The 16,194-nt window shown below is 41.6% G+C and overlaps 1 protein-coding gene across 1 annotated transcript; it reads right to left on the bottom strand.

The window, feature by feature from the left end:
- Window positions 1-532: 532 nt before the first annotated feature.
- NDUFA6 (NADH:ubiquinone oxidoreductase subunit A6) lies at window positions 533-8,883 on the bottom strand. The gene is made up of 3 exons (XM_048500435.1): window positions 8,714-8,883; window positions 2,330-2,445; window positions 533-767 (listed from the first exon to the last, which is right to left on the bottom strand). Exons 1-3 carry the CDS (start codon window positions 8,847-8,849, stop codon window positions 636-638), a joined length of 384 nt encoding a protein of 127 aa, XP_048356392.1. The 5' UTR covers window positions 8,850-8,883; the 3' UTR covers window positions 533-635.
- Window positions 8,884-16,194: the final 7,311 nt, after the last annotated feature.

Here is a 16,194-nt window from a genome sequence, read left to right on the forward strand (position 1 = left end):
GTCACCAGGAAACTCTTGTTGCAAACTGCACAGGGACAAAAGAATGTACATGTAGCCATTTTTACGACTTGTTGATCATGACTGGAGCATGTGTAATCTCCACAATCTAGCAAATGAACCAGTGGCAGCTATCTTCACAGCTTCATCATGCTACTATACAGACATAAAACAAAGTACTATTTGTTTTAAACTAAATGAATCATCAGTGTGATCATAGGAAGTATCCAATTCCACAGCCAATCAGCATTCTGGGCAAAGTGAGTGATTTTCAATCACCTTATTTGCAGAAATCACATTGCCCTTGGATAAAATTTCTCACATGGACTTCTCAACATCTTTGTACAGCACAATACTACATATGCTTACTTCTCTGTAAGTACACTGTATTTAGTGAGACATACTGCAATGCAAATAGGCAGTTTTTGAGGAACTGATGGGAACTAATATGCCCAGCCATATGTAGCCCATACAAGATGTATCTGGGATGAGTATATGCACCAAGAATTCAGAATAAAAACAGAACAGATAGTGCTTAGTTGGATACTTTCCTTCTGAAGGGCTCTTCAGCAATCAGTGCTTTATTTGCAACAAAAGCAACCAAAAATACAGTCATAGCTCCACAAAGTCTGTGTGGCTCAAGGATCATGGCCTGCATAAAACTTGGAGAGGAAATCCTTGGGCTGTGGTGTTTCTGTCTCATGGAAGTATCTCATTATGTGAGTCCGCTGTTTCCATACATTAATAGTCTCCTGGAGTTCCATTTTCCCCTGTATCAGGTAGAAGAGGAAAGTATTTTAAATGCTCAGGAACATGCTTGAACCCATTACTGTAAGACAAGGTAGGAAATGCATGGCTGTTTTATTCAACGTTGGCAATCAAAGTATATTCCACGCAATCAATCAATATACATGACAGTTGGGGTCCACTGTGAAAACTAGTTTCTTGGAGGTTGTCACACAAAAGATCTCCTATGCCAAGTGTGTTGTTCTCCTCGCACCTCCAAATCAACAAACTGGGCAAATTTTTCCAAATGTTCTGTCACTTCAGTTTTCAGATGTAGAACATCCATTCCCTTGACATTATATGGGGCATCTGACCCTGTAGTGCTCCTATTTTCTTAGCAAATTATTTCTGCATCACTCCTCTCCTAGCCAACTCTGCTTTCAGTATCCATCCTCAGCTGTACCAAATTGTAGATTCGTGGCTCTAAGCAAATGACAAATACTGTACAAGGCAGGATAAGAGGTCAGGGAGAAGTCAGCATATCCAGAGGAATTCCCAGGTATGCACAACTATGTCACTTAACCATGTGCATGAGGATTACTGCAACAGCAGTTTTAGAAACCAGCCAGTTATACTGGCTCCTAAATCAGAAGCAAGCCAAGACTGGCTCCCAGTAGCTCATAAGAACCCAGTGAAAAGTGTTAGAAGTTGGCAAAGACAGCTGTGGTTTTGCCATTTCTTTCTCTTACCCAGTGGTTCTCAACCTGTGAATCGGGACCCCTTTGGGGGTCAAACGACCCTTTCACAGGGGTCACCTAAGACTCTCTGCATCAGTGTTCTCCATCTGTAAAATGGATAAATGTTAGGGTTGGGGGTCACCACAACATGAGGAACTGTATTAAAGGGTCACAGCATTAGGAAGGTTGAGAACCACTGACATAAAGCCTACTAACAACGGAGAAAAGGGGAATGCTATGCGGACAATGGGGAAGAAAGAATCAAGGAGAGTTGTGGAGGAGTTGCAAGAAGAGAAATGAAAGGAAGTGAGATGTGAAGTAATTATGGGAGAAGAAGGCAGAATTAAGAGGAAGTAAAGTAGGTGAGGAAAATTTAAAAAAAATTGGAGAAAGGACCAAGGGCAGCAGTGATCAAAATGGAAAAGAAAGATTGGAATGGGAGGGAAAGGGGGGACTTGGGAGGAGTGCTGGAAATCAAGTCATATGGGTCTGAAAGTGCAACAAGAAGCCATGGTGTTTTTGTATTAGTTTTTAATTATCTGTCCTCCCTTCTTTTTGATACCTGAACATCTGTTTCTGTAGTCAAGACCAATACCTGCTTCATTATATAGCAATGCCAATACTTTTTGTACTGTATACACCACTGAAAAGTGAATTCTGGAATCCAAAATGGTTTGGCACACCTAATAGGCTTTGAATGAACATTTGATTGTTTATATAAAAAAATAAAGTCTACTGAACAGATAAAAGCACCATACATGCAGAAATGCAGAAAACAAAAACCATCTGCACAGGAGAACTTGCAAGGAGGAAAGCATCTCAAAGTCACCCTATACCTCCTGTGGATTTAAGACTGTTATTTGTTTTACCTTAATAACTAGCATATCAATGACTCTGGGGTCTGTGACATGGGCATTCTTCAGAAACATCTCCCGGACCTTATCACGCCCTTGTTTCACTGTGATGTCCAGCTGGTAGAGGTGCACTAGATCAAGAACAATAACAATCTCTTAAGTATAAAAATGGATATTAGGACACAGGCGCATACGCTACAATGGATGGACACTCTCCTAGAAGCAAGTCCCATTGAATGGGACTTACTTCCTAGCACACCTGATTGGATAGCGGCCTGTACTCTGGTACCTCTGCAGAAGAAAGTTATACTGGATGGATGCTCTGTATACGTTTATGGAAAACTAGCAAAAGGTAACAAGTGATAACTGTCCTTAAGGCAGAAGATCTTAGTGGTTACATAACACATTGTTTTAAGCTTTTATTTGCTCCAATAATGTAACATGACTACTCTGGATTCATTTCCATGTTTCAGTGGGTCATGACACCCCTGCTCTTCCACCTTGGGGAAGCTATGAGGGCTAAAAGTGTCTAATTTTATTACCTGATAATAATGCATAAAGTAGTCACAATTTTTTGGGTTTGCACACATAAAGGAATGCACTTATCCTTTCAGTTTAGACAGAAACAGAAAATTACACACCCAAATGTCTTATGTGCAGTCTACAGATCTTGCTTAAATCCTGATCATTCTTTAAAGGTAAAGGTTGTCTTCTATGCCAGTGCCAAGTCATTACTGACCCATGAAGGGATGTCACATTATAACGTTTGCTAGGTTTATGGGATGGTTTGCCAATTTGGTCAAAAGGTAGCTCATATTACACTTCATAACACTATGAGTACTACTTAAGAACAAGAGCTACTCAAGCTTATTATATTAAGAATTTCCATGCTTGCAACAAACTTCCAAGGCTCCCTACTACACATTTCTGAGGAAGCATAAAAGGGCACAGAATCGTCATGAACTATTCTATATACGGCCAACAAGTAACCAATGCCTTTGGCATTATAGTGCACTTCTGATCTGCCTTGTAGTGTTGAACAAATTGCCCATCTCTACAGCAACGATGTCAAAGCAAGAGAACTAATCATGTCTCTCTTCTGAACAAACCCAGTGAAGCAAAGGCTACAAACACTGGACAGACTTTTCAGAAGACAGGAATACAAATACCAAAAAGGGGTACAGTTTACTTTATAGCAAGTTTGATTCTTCCTCATCTTATGCATAAATTCTAGATGGTTGAGTCATGTATAGGATTAAAAAACCTCTAGTGTTTGGGCTGGAAGGGCAGGCTTGAAGCAGGGAGCAGCATCTGAGCTTGTTAGCCAGAGTAAAGGCACCTGCTGCTCTTGAACCATCCCTGCTGAGTCACTGGGCCTTTTTCCTGCAGATAGTCTATTGGGCTGGCACTTGGGTTCTCAGGCTGCTGGTCTTACAGCAGAGCAGTCTGGAAGAGATTGTACTCTGGGCAGAGTATATTTGAATTAAATCAAATCCATTTAAATCCATAGTAAGTAGGATTTGATTTAAATCATGGTTTTCTACATAAAGATGTTAATATTTACAACCAAATAAGGGTTTCATTTTTTGAATAACTTTTTAGATTAGTTTTACAACTATATCCAAAATTACTGATTTAGTTATGCTATTAGAAATACATAGATAATGACATTCTTGCAAGATAAACTATCTCCAGTTTCATTTGGGCCACCAGGCCTTGCATTTCTTTGCTGCAGTGTTTGCATTTTGCACACATACCTGCCTAACCCATAGGTGGAGGAACTTCATTAATTATTAAATATTAATCATTAAATATTCCCAAACTGGGTCTCTTTTATGGCCTGCTGCCACTATAGATTTTCTCTTTCAGGGAGAAGATAACATGTATAACCTCAGGCGACACACACAGATCCCAAAACTAGTGGAGACTTCTGCTCAAGGGGGTTTGTAAATATTTGTAAATATTTTTGTAAATTTTGTAAAAGTTTACTGCTTGCCTCTCCTTCCTCACACTTAGCTCCTTGTGCAGAACTATTCCACTCCAAACAATCTTCTAGTCATTGAACGTTTTTGCAACTTAACACTTAAGAGGTAAGGGGTAAATTCTAAGTACATAGATTAGCAAAGGAACACTAGGATTAAGGTCTTTTTCTCAACTCTGTATGTTTATTTTATAGCATTTTACTGTGAAGAGGAATGTTATCTTTGCAGACACAGATTCAGTTTGAGAACTGCGAAACCACACATTAATCTATGATAATATCTTCTAGATGGAAAAATACCCCAAAATAATCTTACAGAAACCTCTGGAACAGCATGACATTGTTAATGAATTCATGGCATTCGTTTACCTAAAATGTAAACACTACATGAATATACAGTCTCAACTACATAATTAAAAAAATAATCCTATTTCATGATGAATAACCTCAAGACTGTAATGTCTCTTAAACCAAAAACTATTTAAACTACCTTAGATTTTTTCCTCAAAAAGCATTTTATTTTAAAAAATCCAATTTAAATACAAAATAAAATCTGATTTTAAAAAAATCATTGATTTTTAATCCACCTTGACTCTGGGTGTAACAGAAAAAGTGTTCAGCCAGCACTACTTGGCCTCCACCTGGTTGTTCCAAGGAAGAGACAGCTACTCACAGAGAAGAATGGGATCTCTGGCCTCTTGCAATAGGAGGGTAGGGGTGTGCCATTTTTGTTTGTTTTTTAACCAAGTGAGATCTAGGTTTTGTTTGTGTGTGTTTTACTCAGATCTGTAGTCATCCCCACAGGGTCGTCGCTAAGGAAGAGGCGAGACGCGGAGGTTTCATCTGGTGGAGAGCGCCAGCAGCGGGAGCGCGGGTGTCCGTGTTCCTAGCGACTCTGCCGCGTGCTGGTTCCTGGCACCTTTTATTATGATTATAGCGGGGGCGTGTAGAAGGGCGGATCGGGGGGGAAATCCGGGAGAGCGGGGGACTGAGAGATCATCATGTGATGCATGATCTCACCTGGCTGCTACGTGCGGAGAGGAGCATCAGCGTCTGGGCCTAATCCTCACCTGGGGGCAAGACCATTGTCCCTTGTCTGGGACACCCGGTGGTTGTGAGCCAGGCAGTTCATGACCCGTGACTCATCGGGGGGTGAGGGTTGGGGGAGCGGTGCGACCAGAAGACCGCAGGAGCGCCGGTGTTCCAGCGCTCTACTTACAGTGCTGCTGGGTCAGCAGCTCATCCCTACAAGATCCACATAAGAGGTGGGTCTGTATGTTAAATTTGGGTTTGCCTTTATTTTTTTTCCTTTGCCTGCTGGTGGGAGAGATGTGCTTGGTGTCACAGAATGGGGTGGAGGTGGGGCAGGGATCAGTGGGGCAAGGGAGATATGATGGTGGGAGACGAGCAGGCCAAGTAAGGAGAAGCAGCAGCAGCAGGCAACTTGTGTTGTCACCCCTTCTTCCAGCCAAAGTGATGCTGATAACCATACCATCAACCCACCACGTTACAAAATCCTGCTGCTAAATGCTAAGTCAATCACAGGAAAAACAGCAGTCATCCAGGATTTAGTCCTGAATGAGAGGACTGAGCTGGCATGTATCACTGAGACTCAGCTAGGGGAGGGGCGGTTAACTTCTGAGTGCAGGTGATATATCAGCTTAGGCCTGGCAGGCAGGGAGGCAATGTTGCTGTGGTCTGTAAGGATTCTGTCCTTCAAGTCAGGTGCTCTGTCCACGAAACTACTTGTTTTGAGGCTGTGTACCTAGAACTGGGATTGAGAGACAGGATTGGGATTCTGTAAGTAGACTGCCCAACCCACTGCCTACACTGCCTAACAATCTCCCTCCCTGAGCTGACAGAGCTGGTCTCTGGGGTGGTGCTGAGAACTCCCAGGCTGGTTGTCCTGGACGACTTCAACATTCAGGCTGAGGCTGTCTTGTCAGGTGTGTCTCAGGATTTCACGGCCTCCAAAACCACCACAGGTTTGTCTCAGGTAATAACTGGTCCTACACATTGTGTAGGTGACACTCTTGGTATTTTGTTCTGAACAGGAAAAAATATGATCTGAGGGTGGAGGAACTTATGATGCTTCCTTTGTAATGAACAGATCACTTCCTGCTTCAGTTTAGATTTACAGAGATACCAAGATTCTACAGGGATGGAAGATCTATTAAAATGATTTGCTTCCAAAGCCAGATAAATTCTGATGGCTCGAAGGCAGCGGTTCCTAGCCGAGGGTACACATACCTCCAGGGGTACATGCCAGGACATTTGGGGGTATGTGAAAAAAATTACATAATGGGTTTTCTAATATAGGGTTACAATTTTAGGGAAACAGTTGCCAAGGGGTACACAAGTAAAAAAAGGTTGGGAACCATTGCTTTAAGAGATCTTCCTATTGATAGGGTTGGTGTTCATGTCAATGGAATGAGAAAATGACCCAGGTAGATGACATGATTGCTCCTAGGCACCCACTCTCAGGTTAAGATAATCCTTTAGTTTACTGAGCCCAGATAGCCTTTTAGTTTACTAAGAGGCTGCAGGCAAAGGAGATGGCAAGAGCAATAGCAGAGCAAAACTTGGGCTGAATCCAATAGGACAGAGGAGAAAGTTCATTTTTAAAAGTACTCCATGGCAATGTTGGTATCTACGAAAAAAACTTTTCTACCATTGCATTGCTCAGTGTAAGCTAGCAGAGCAGTTCTGGGTGTTCAGAGGCCTTATGGGATCCAGCCTGAAGAGGGGGTGGACTGCTTGATGGCTAGCTGTGAATGTTTTGCTCAGCATTTGCAGATAAAACCTCCTTCATTTGTTCTAACCTACGTTAGTAGTGACAAGATCAGATGCTGCCAGGGTGCCAACTTGCCCAATTTCATGGCATACTTTTCAGTTCATTCAGTATGAGGATGTGAATAGGATCCTTGGACATTTGAAGGGTACCACTTTCTTGCATGATCCTTACCCTTCCTGGTTACTTAAATCTTCCAGTGGGACTGGATGAATGGGTTCAAGAGGTAGTTAATGCTTCCTGAAGAGGGGATTTCATCCCAGCCTTCAAACAGGCTGTGGTACTTCCACTTCTGACAAGAAAAGTTTCTTCAGACATGTAAGGAGCAAATGCAAAGTAAAAGAAGCGAAAGGCCTACTGCTGGGTGAAAATGGCGAAATTGTGAAAGGTGACAGACAGAAAGCAAAAAGGCTGTTTTGCCTGTTTTTCCCCCTGAAGTGAACAGGTCCATCTAGAGATGGTAGCAAAGCACAGCATCCAGGTTGCTTGCTTGACATGGACAGTGAAGTGGTTGAGATATATCAGGCAGAATTGGAGGAGTACAAATTCCCTGAGCCAGATGTGGGGTCCAAGAGTGATCAAATAACTTTCTGGAGAGCTTGCAGAACCTTTGTCCATCATCTTCAGGATCTCTTGGAGGATGGGAGATGTTCCACAAGACAAGAGGAGGGTGAATGTTATCCCAATCTTTAAAAAAAGAAAGAAGATGACCCAGGAAAATACAGGCCAATCAGTCTGACCTCTTTCCCAAGGAAGATATTGGAGCAGATTTTAAATGGTCAATCTGCAAACATCTGAAGGACAACTTGGTGATCTGGGGAAGTCAGAATGAATTTGTCCCCAACAGGTCCTGCCACACTAACCTCGTTTCCTTCTTTGATTGAGTGACGAGCTTACTGGATCCTGGGAATGTTGTTGATGTAGTTTACCAAGATTTCAGTTTGACCGGGTTCCACATGATGTTCTGATGGCTAAACTGGAGCATTGCAAATTGGATTCTAGCATAGCTAGGTAGCCAGGGAACTGGTTAGAGAACTGCACCAAGCGAGCAGCTCTCAATGGCATTTAATCTGATGGGAGGGAGGTCTCCAGTGGGGTGCCACAGGGCTTGGTTCTGGGCCTGGTAGTTTTCAACATTTTTATAAATTATATGGATGAGGAGTTGGAGGGACTACTCATGTGGATATCACCAAACTGGAGCAGTGAACACCCAGGGAGCTGAATATCCTGGAAAAGTGACAGGTGTGATCAAGATGCAGTTCAGCAAGTAATAAATGCGAAGTTAGGAATCCACTTTCTCACACTGAACTGTTTTCTACCAGCGACGCGTAATACCATTTTCAGCAACATTTAACATATCCGGTTTAATGCTTTATACTTGCCTATGCTGCTGCTGCTGCTGAACACGGTATGCACGCAGCAGCTGAAAATAAAATTCAGGCCTTTCTGCATAGAAAGTAACGCTCCCTAAGGCAAACTTTGGAAACAAGGTCCGGTAACTGAAGGGGAACCGGAGCGCAAAAATTGCAATGCTTCATTCCAGGTCAACCAAACGCAGGGGGGATCCCGAACCTGCACCGCCCCTTTAAGTGACCTTGACGCGAAGGTCGCGTACGTATGCATTTACCTGTATTTGGGATTTCTCGGAACCAGGCACGGTACAGTTCTCGCACGCGCCGTTTGGCCTCGTCCAGGTTCCGGCTGAAGATCGGCTTTACCGTCGTCCCAGTAACGGTAGCAGCCGCTTTCCCGGCTCCAGCCATGTTGCCCGCTCCCCTCTGTAGCACTTCCGCCGTTTCCCCCCGGGGGGGCGGAGCTTTTAAGAAGATGCCTCTCTTATTGGTTTGTTGAAAAGTCATTGACTTATGACTAGCCAACGATTGGCGAAGATGTGTGCAGATGCGGTGGGCATGGTTGTTATTGGCCTTGAAAAGATTATTGAGGACGCGCTATCTCATTGTAGGTTAATGTTATGTGCTTCCTGTATATTTCCAAATGGGGCAAATAGCGTGTCTGTCCGCGGTCCGTTTGATATCGGGAAAACCACACAGGCTCCGAAGCTGCGCTCGCGTTTCGGTTTTACTAACGAATCACTCAGCCTATTCAGGGCTCGGTAATTACTGGGCAGGTTGGGGGTGCAGCCTTTGGAGAGTGGGATTTGGGGGAATTTAGGGTAGAGCTTAGTAGGGCATAACGCCATAGCATTTAGTCTCCAAAGTATTTTCTCAAGGGGAACTGGTCTCAGTAATTCTGAGCGATTGGTAAACTCCACCTGGAGGTTGGCTACTGTACAGTAGTATATGCATATTTGCAAAGCAGTCTTCTTCGTACATAATTTTTAAAAGCTAAGGATGGTATACTATAGACTAGAGTATAGAATTATAAAATGAAGGTTAAAACAATCTCTATTTAATGGAGTGACGAATTTGATATCTAGATTGGAGTATCTATCTACACAAGAATAGGCTGATTCTTATTCCCAAATAAATCTTATTCCACATACCATCACTTATCTTAATTGTAAGTCATCTCATCACATACACCAGTGGTTCTCAACCTTCCTAATGCCGCGACCCTTTAATACAGTTCCTCATGTTGTGGTGACCCCCAACCATAAAATTGGTATATATAAAATATAAAAAGACTGTTTTCCAATGGTCTTAGGCAACCCAAAGGGATCACGACCCTCAGGTTGAGAACCACTGACATTATAAATTTAAAATGTTTTATTCTGTTGCCCTTGTGACCAAATGTGATAGCACGCCATCTTGAATGGCTATCCATTCCAGTTCTGCTGTCCAGTCAATCTTATTTATTTATTTATCAAATTTGATATACCGCCCCATCCCCAAAGGTGTACAATCATTAAAACACTGAGCAATAAAATATCACATTAAAATTCCAATTAAAACATCAATACACATAAGATGACAACACCAACTTTGGCTCTAAAATCAGTTAATGATTTTGCTTGCACTTCAGAGTACACTCTGTGTCTCTCATGAAGGAACATGATACCTGTTAGACTTGGCATCCGTCTTCAAAGGGCAGCCAGAATGCCCAAATACTGAGCTCAAGAGATGAGAATAAGGCATGTGAAACAAGCTACAAGACAGAAGATCAAAGAATACAAAGAGTTCTTAAACTCTTAAGAACAAAGAATTCTTACATAAAATTGATGATAAAACATGATATTAAACATGATACCACTAGCAACTATTGGTTAAGAGGCAATATGGATTAAGAAGCAGTATTGCACATCTAAAATGTGATTTTTTGGTTTAGGAATTTTGCATAATTTTACATATTTGTGAAGTTTTGTTTCTGCTCCAGCATTTGTCTATTTCTGCTCTAGCTTTTGTCTGTTTTGTTCAGTTCATAGTTTCACAGGGCTTTTGAACACATTGTAAAATCAAGTTACAACTTTTCACTAAGCAAATATTTCTGTAAGACTGTAGATGCAGTTTCCAAACAAAATGACATCCTAATGATGATAGGCAGGCTCTGATGAAATGACTGGATCTGACCATCTCTGGATGCCTGTCTGTGCTGGAGACATTGCTTCATATTTCTTCACATGCTACCATCTTACAGTGAGTGTGATTCAATAGATGTGGCCTGTCCCTCTCTTTAATGTCTATCTTCCTACATCACTTTGACCAAGATTTAATGTACATCAGGAGGAATGCAAGCCTCAGCACAAAAACTGGATTGTGAATTAAGACCTGAGGTTAGGGGAACATGGAGAGATCAGTAATTGAGCAGAGATATTTAAAAAACTTCAACCACACCACATAGTTGAGTACCGCTTATCAGGGAACACCTACCATACACCAACCTTGACAGACCAGCTTGTCTCCCCTCCCACCATTATCTTGAACTTGGCACCACCAACAACCACACTTTGAGACTGGCCATCTCACTCTTGTGTGAAGTGAGGATGTGAGTCAGAATTACAGGGTGTTAAAGATTATGTGAACTGGAAACAGAACATTGTCAACAAGCTTATGTATTAGTTTACGTGCCTGCATAAAGTGCTGCCAAGTCACAGCCAACTTATGGCAACCCCAGAAAGAGGCTTTCGAGGCCAGTGAGAAGCAGAGGTGGTTTGCCATTGCATTTCTCTGCAGTTTTCCTTGGTAGTCTCCCTCAAGTACCAATTTCTGCTGCTCGACAAGGTGGGGGAGGGGAATGGGGATGATTTGACATTATGCAGACACATGATGTCACTTCTGGGATGAAACTAGAAGTAATCATGTTGGTTCAATGGTATTGGATTCACCCAACATTCTATGGTATGGGACATAAAGGGAGAGACTGTCCTGTAGATAGGTGGGTCTCAGGCCATGACATGCTTTATAGATAATGATCAGCACCTTGAACTGACCCCCAAATTAATCAGCCAAAGATTTTGAATGGGATTTTTTATAGTCCCACTGAACAAGAGTCTTATGATTGGGAGAAAAAGTGGGCTATAAATATTTTAAAATACAATTGTGATATTCATAACAATTAATTTTGTGAAATAAATTGTACTTTAACTTGTTAACTTTATTTCTATTTCTTTGAGCCTAATATGTCCAATCTGAGAGTGACAGATTACCCACCTAGCAGGGACACCAACCTTGGAACCTGCAGCAAATTAAGATGCCAATTTTGTCACCATGTACACTGAAACCACACAGTGACAGGACCTAATAACATCAACTGTGCTATTGTGGGCATATCCAGTTGCTCATTCTCCCATGTGATAGATGCCATTGTGTCAACAATGCTGATGGCGCTCTACTTTTGACAGAGATCAATCACTATACAAAAGAATATATTCAACCTTAAACACTGCAATATTTAAAAACCAGTGGGTAAATATTTTAATCTTCCAGGTATTCTGTTGCTGATTTAAAGGCCTGAACAAAAATTTTCAAAGGAAGAATCCAACAAGAAACTATTAAATCAGGGTTCATTAAAAAGTTCAGTACCATCTCCCTTGCAGGTATGAACGTGAATTTCAGATTTCTCACTCACTTTAGATGTCACTATTTTAGCATAATCCACACTAGTTTAATGAAATCTCTATATGCTTTTATACTTTTCTACTTGGATCAGCTCCCTGTGCTTCACTCTGAAGTTTCTTAGATTAGATCTAATGCAGAGTCTGCTGTAAAGGGCTGGGAATGAATCTAAATAAATACATTTAACTTTGCCTATGTGAAATTGGAAGTGGCCCACACCCACTATCAGTGGATTGATGACTCTTTGATCTTGAATATTGCATCCTGTTTTATTGACCTTTAAGTTTAAATGTACCTGCCTGGTGAATGTACACTTTGTGCATCTAATAAAATGAGCTTTGTGCATCTAATAAAATGAGCTCTGACTCATGAAAGCATATGCTGAAATACATTTTATTATCTTTAAGGTGTCACTGGACCTGTTTGACTTTGTGAATTCAGGTGCTAAAGTGCTATATACATGGAGCAGCAGAAAACAATACTGGACAATGACTGACTTAATCCCTTTTAGCCAATATTTCCACTGGGCTTGATAGAAATTGAATATGGTTTATTTCGGCAGCTTCCCTGGTTTTATCTTCATTGACAAATATATTATAGATCAGCTGGATCCAGTAGTTACAAAAACTCCTCCAATGAAGAGTCGGCTGGCAACCTGGACTCCTATTCACAGTCAGTGGTGAAAGTGGTACAGTAATAAGGGACTGACAGAATTTGAAAAAGATAACTTTTACTAGAGCAAATTTATAAATTATGTTTTCAATTTGATACAGAAACAGTTAGGTGCATGGTTAGATGGATGCAAAACGTTGAGGAAGTCCTTTCAACAATAGGTAGCTTTATGGACAAAAGGGATAAAATTTACAGTCAACCAAACATTAACAGAAAATTGATAGAAGATGCTTTATTAGTGGTATGTCACTTCACAGAATATTGAAAAGATGGATAAGAATTGTACAGGAAATGTAAAGAAATAGATGGTTCATTTTACCACATGCAGTGAACGTTTAGAAAAGTTTTGGATAGAAATTCATGTAGAAATTCAAAAGGATTTTTTAACAAATTAAATTTGCTAGGTATATTCCAAAAATCTCAGAAGAACTGTTTCAGTATTTGATAACGGCAACCAGAGTAGTACTTGCAACAAAATGGAAGGCAGAAGAATGTCCAAGCTGAGAGAATTGGAAAAATAAGATAGTGAAAAATACAGTAATGGGAAAATTAACAAATGTTGTGAATGTGACCATTCAAAGAATTTCAAAAGAATTTCAAGAAAAAGGGAAAAAGGGAAAAGAAAGAATAATGTTGAAATTGGAAGGATATCACTGAAATGATATATATACATTATCAATAACCTTCATGATATAGCACTAGCAGCAAAGCCCATTGTGGGGGAGATGCAATGAACCCTAGCAAAGGGTAGAAGAGGAAACATTTCCCAGTGGGTTTTACTGGGGCTGTGGTGCCCCCCCACCGCTACTCCTGGCATGACCCTTGCCACCTTCCTGGTTTTGTGTGTGTAGCTGGGGGATGGGAGAGGTTGCACAGGTGAGCTTAGGGTAGGTAGGAAGGTGAGGATGAAGGGAGAGTGGAGAGGAATGGCTTGGGGAGCAGCCGGCAGGGCGGCAAGGTGAGGCTTGGGGTGGGGGAGAATGGAACAGAATGGCTTGGGGTGGTGAGAGGGTTGAAAGGTGAGGCTTTGGGTGGCTGTTGAGGGGGGGAGGCAGGGGGCTTCTGCAGCCCATGGAGCAGCGGTACCAAAGTGCCACTGCTCCAGGGAGGCTGCAGACAAAAGTCAGGTGGGGATTGTTGGAGAGGATTTACAGTTTTCTTTCATCCCTCACATGAAGACTTGCTCAGGGAGACTTGCAACTTACCTGTGCTCCAGTCCTTCTGCAACTTACCTGTGCTCCAGTCCTTCTGCAAGCAGCTGCTTCAAGTGGTGCGCTACCAGATAGCCATGAGACCTACAGGGCATCGGTCTTGCCCACTTTCCTGGATTGTGGAGCCATGTAGTGGAATAGTGCTCAGCAGACCTTCAGGTGGCATGTCAAATAGCTCCTGAGCCACTGAGTGACTATCATTGCCCAAGGGCTTTAGTCCCGTAAGCTCAGATCATTCACGTGGATCAGATAGCAGCACAGCATCTTACAGATGCTCATCCAGATTGTTCTGCCTTTCTTTTTTTTACAGTTTTTAACATCACAGTAAAAAGCATTCTTTATTCTGGCAGTATCTGCTTCCACTGATTGTTTCATTTTTTATACACGAATTTTCTTCCCTATTTTAAAATATATTTTATTCACTTTTATTCCATTGAAAGCCAGAAGAACTGAAGTTGCAAACTGTCATACAATAATAAAATATATGAAGTTGCAGCAGCGAGAGCTAAGACACATACAGATTAAAGCTAAGACACATATAGATTAAATTTAAATTACTCCAAAGTGTAAATTATGCAAATGAACACATAAAACCAGGCAAGTTTCAAACAGGTTTTCCCCCTAGTAGCAGAGGTGGGATCCAGCAGGTTCTCACCAGTTCCCGAGAGTGGGTTACTAATTATTTGTGTGTTCCGAGAGGGGGTGACAAATTGGGTCTGCTTTTCTGTTAGAAATTCCATTAGGTCCAAAAATCATAAAGTCCTGTTGTTTCCTATGTGGCTGGTTAGCGAAGGTAGAAAACGGGATAATTCTCCCTGTTGGGCTGTTTTAAAAACATGTTTTAGAAATATGGTAAAGTTCCTTGTTTAAGAAAAGTATCCTTCTTTTGATTTCTAGAAACAAAATTAAGTATTTGAAAGTATTAAGTATTTGACAGGCAGTCAATTAGAGGAGAAGTAGTTATTTCTGTTGGCAGTAGACGATAGGACTTGCTATAATGAGTTTAAATTATGGACAGAAAGATACCAGCTGGAAATTAGGAACTTTTTTTTTACAGTAAGAGTTTTTTACAGTAACAGAGAAATTATTAATGCCCCGCCCCCAGAATGCCCAGCCACGCCCCTGTCATGCCCCGCCCAGCCCCATTGGCACTACGCCACTGTTGGAATCCCACCACCATGGGAACCTGTTACTAAAATTTTTGGATCCCACCACTGCCTAGTAGCAATCTATTGTTTGGGATAAGGAAAGTAAGATTTATGACATATTTTTTTCTGTTGGTTTTCACTGTCTCTCAAGTTCATATCACCTCTACTGATTGATCCTGCCTTTGTGCTCAGCTCATGATTTGAGAACTCTGAACATTTTGCCTTATATGTGCGGTGAAATTTATAAAGGAAGGAAGAATGAATGCTTTATAAAGGAAGGAAGAATGAATGAAGACTGCCTTTCGTTCCACAGATAAAGCTGCATTGTGCTGCAATGTTACTGAAACATTTTGAACTTGTTGAACTTGAAACTTATTCTACTTTTTGGGTTTTCCTCATCCATCAACAACTCACTATTCTGCTTGAGGATATTTTTTTAGATTCCTGGTTTTAAGATGGGAGGTTGCTGAGAGAGGTGGGTCACATTAACAGCCACCCCCCAACAGTGCTCTAGAGAAGCAGCCATGTGCCACTCAGGGGCCATGGGTCAGGATCCTGTTAGAGTGGAATGTGAGTGTGCATGTAAACTGCACTGATGTCCTTACATCAGAGTGCATGTTTCCATCAGACAGCACTAGTTGACTGTTTCTACCTGCATGTCATGGACTATAATTGTAAATTGTGCCAGGGTTGCTATGGACTCCAGTGTAATTGCTATGCTTTCTATGTAGGCATTAACTGTCTTTGCATCTTTGAAACCTTTAATTCTTCTCTTAAATTTTATAAAACATGTCAACCCAGGCATGTACTGACCAGGAGTCAAATGGAGTCAAATGGAGTCAAATGCCCCGGGCGGAGGCTATTTAGTTGAAAAATCACACACACACCCCACCCTCAAGCACATTCACCCACTTGCTTTTTGATGCTCTCTTTTCTTTTCCTCTCACCTCCTGTACCGGCTTCAGCTCCTGTGATCTCTGCTGGCAGTTTCTGAGCTCAGAGCACACAGCGAGTCTGTTTTTGCACAGCAAGTGACTCCTGCCAACCAATTGCCTTGCTGATCCA

This window comes from Sphaerodactylus townsendi, linkage group LG06 (assembly GCF_021028975.2).
Source record: "Sphaerodactylus townsendi isolate TG3544 linkage group LG06, MPM_Stown_v2.3, whole genome shotgun sequence".
In the NCBI taxonomy this organism is placed as follows: Eukaryota; Metazoa; Chordata; class Lepidosauria; order Squamata; family Sphaerodactylidae; genus Sphaerodactylus; species Sphaerodactylus townsendi.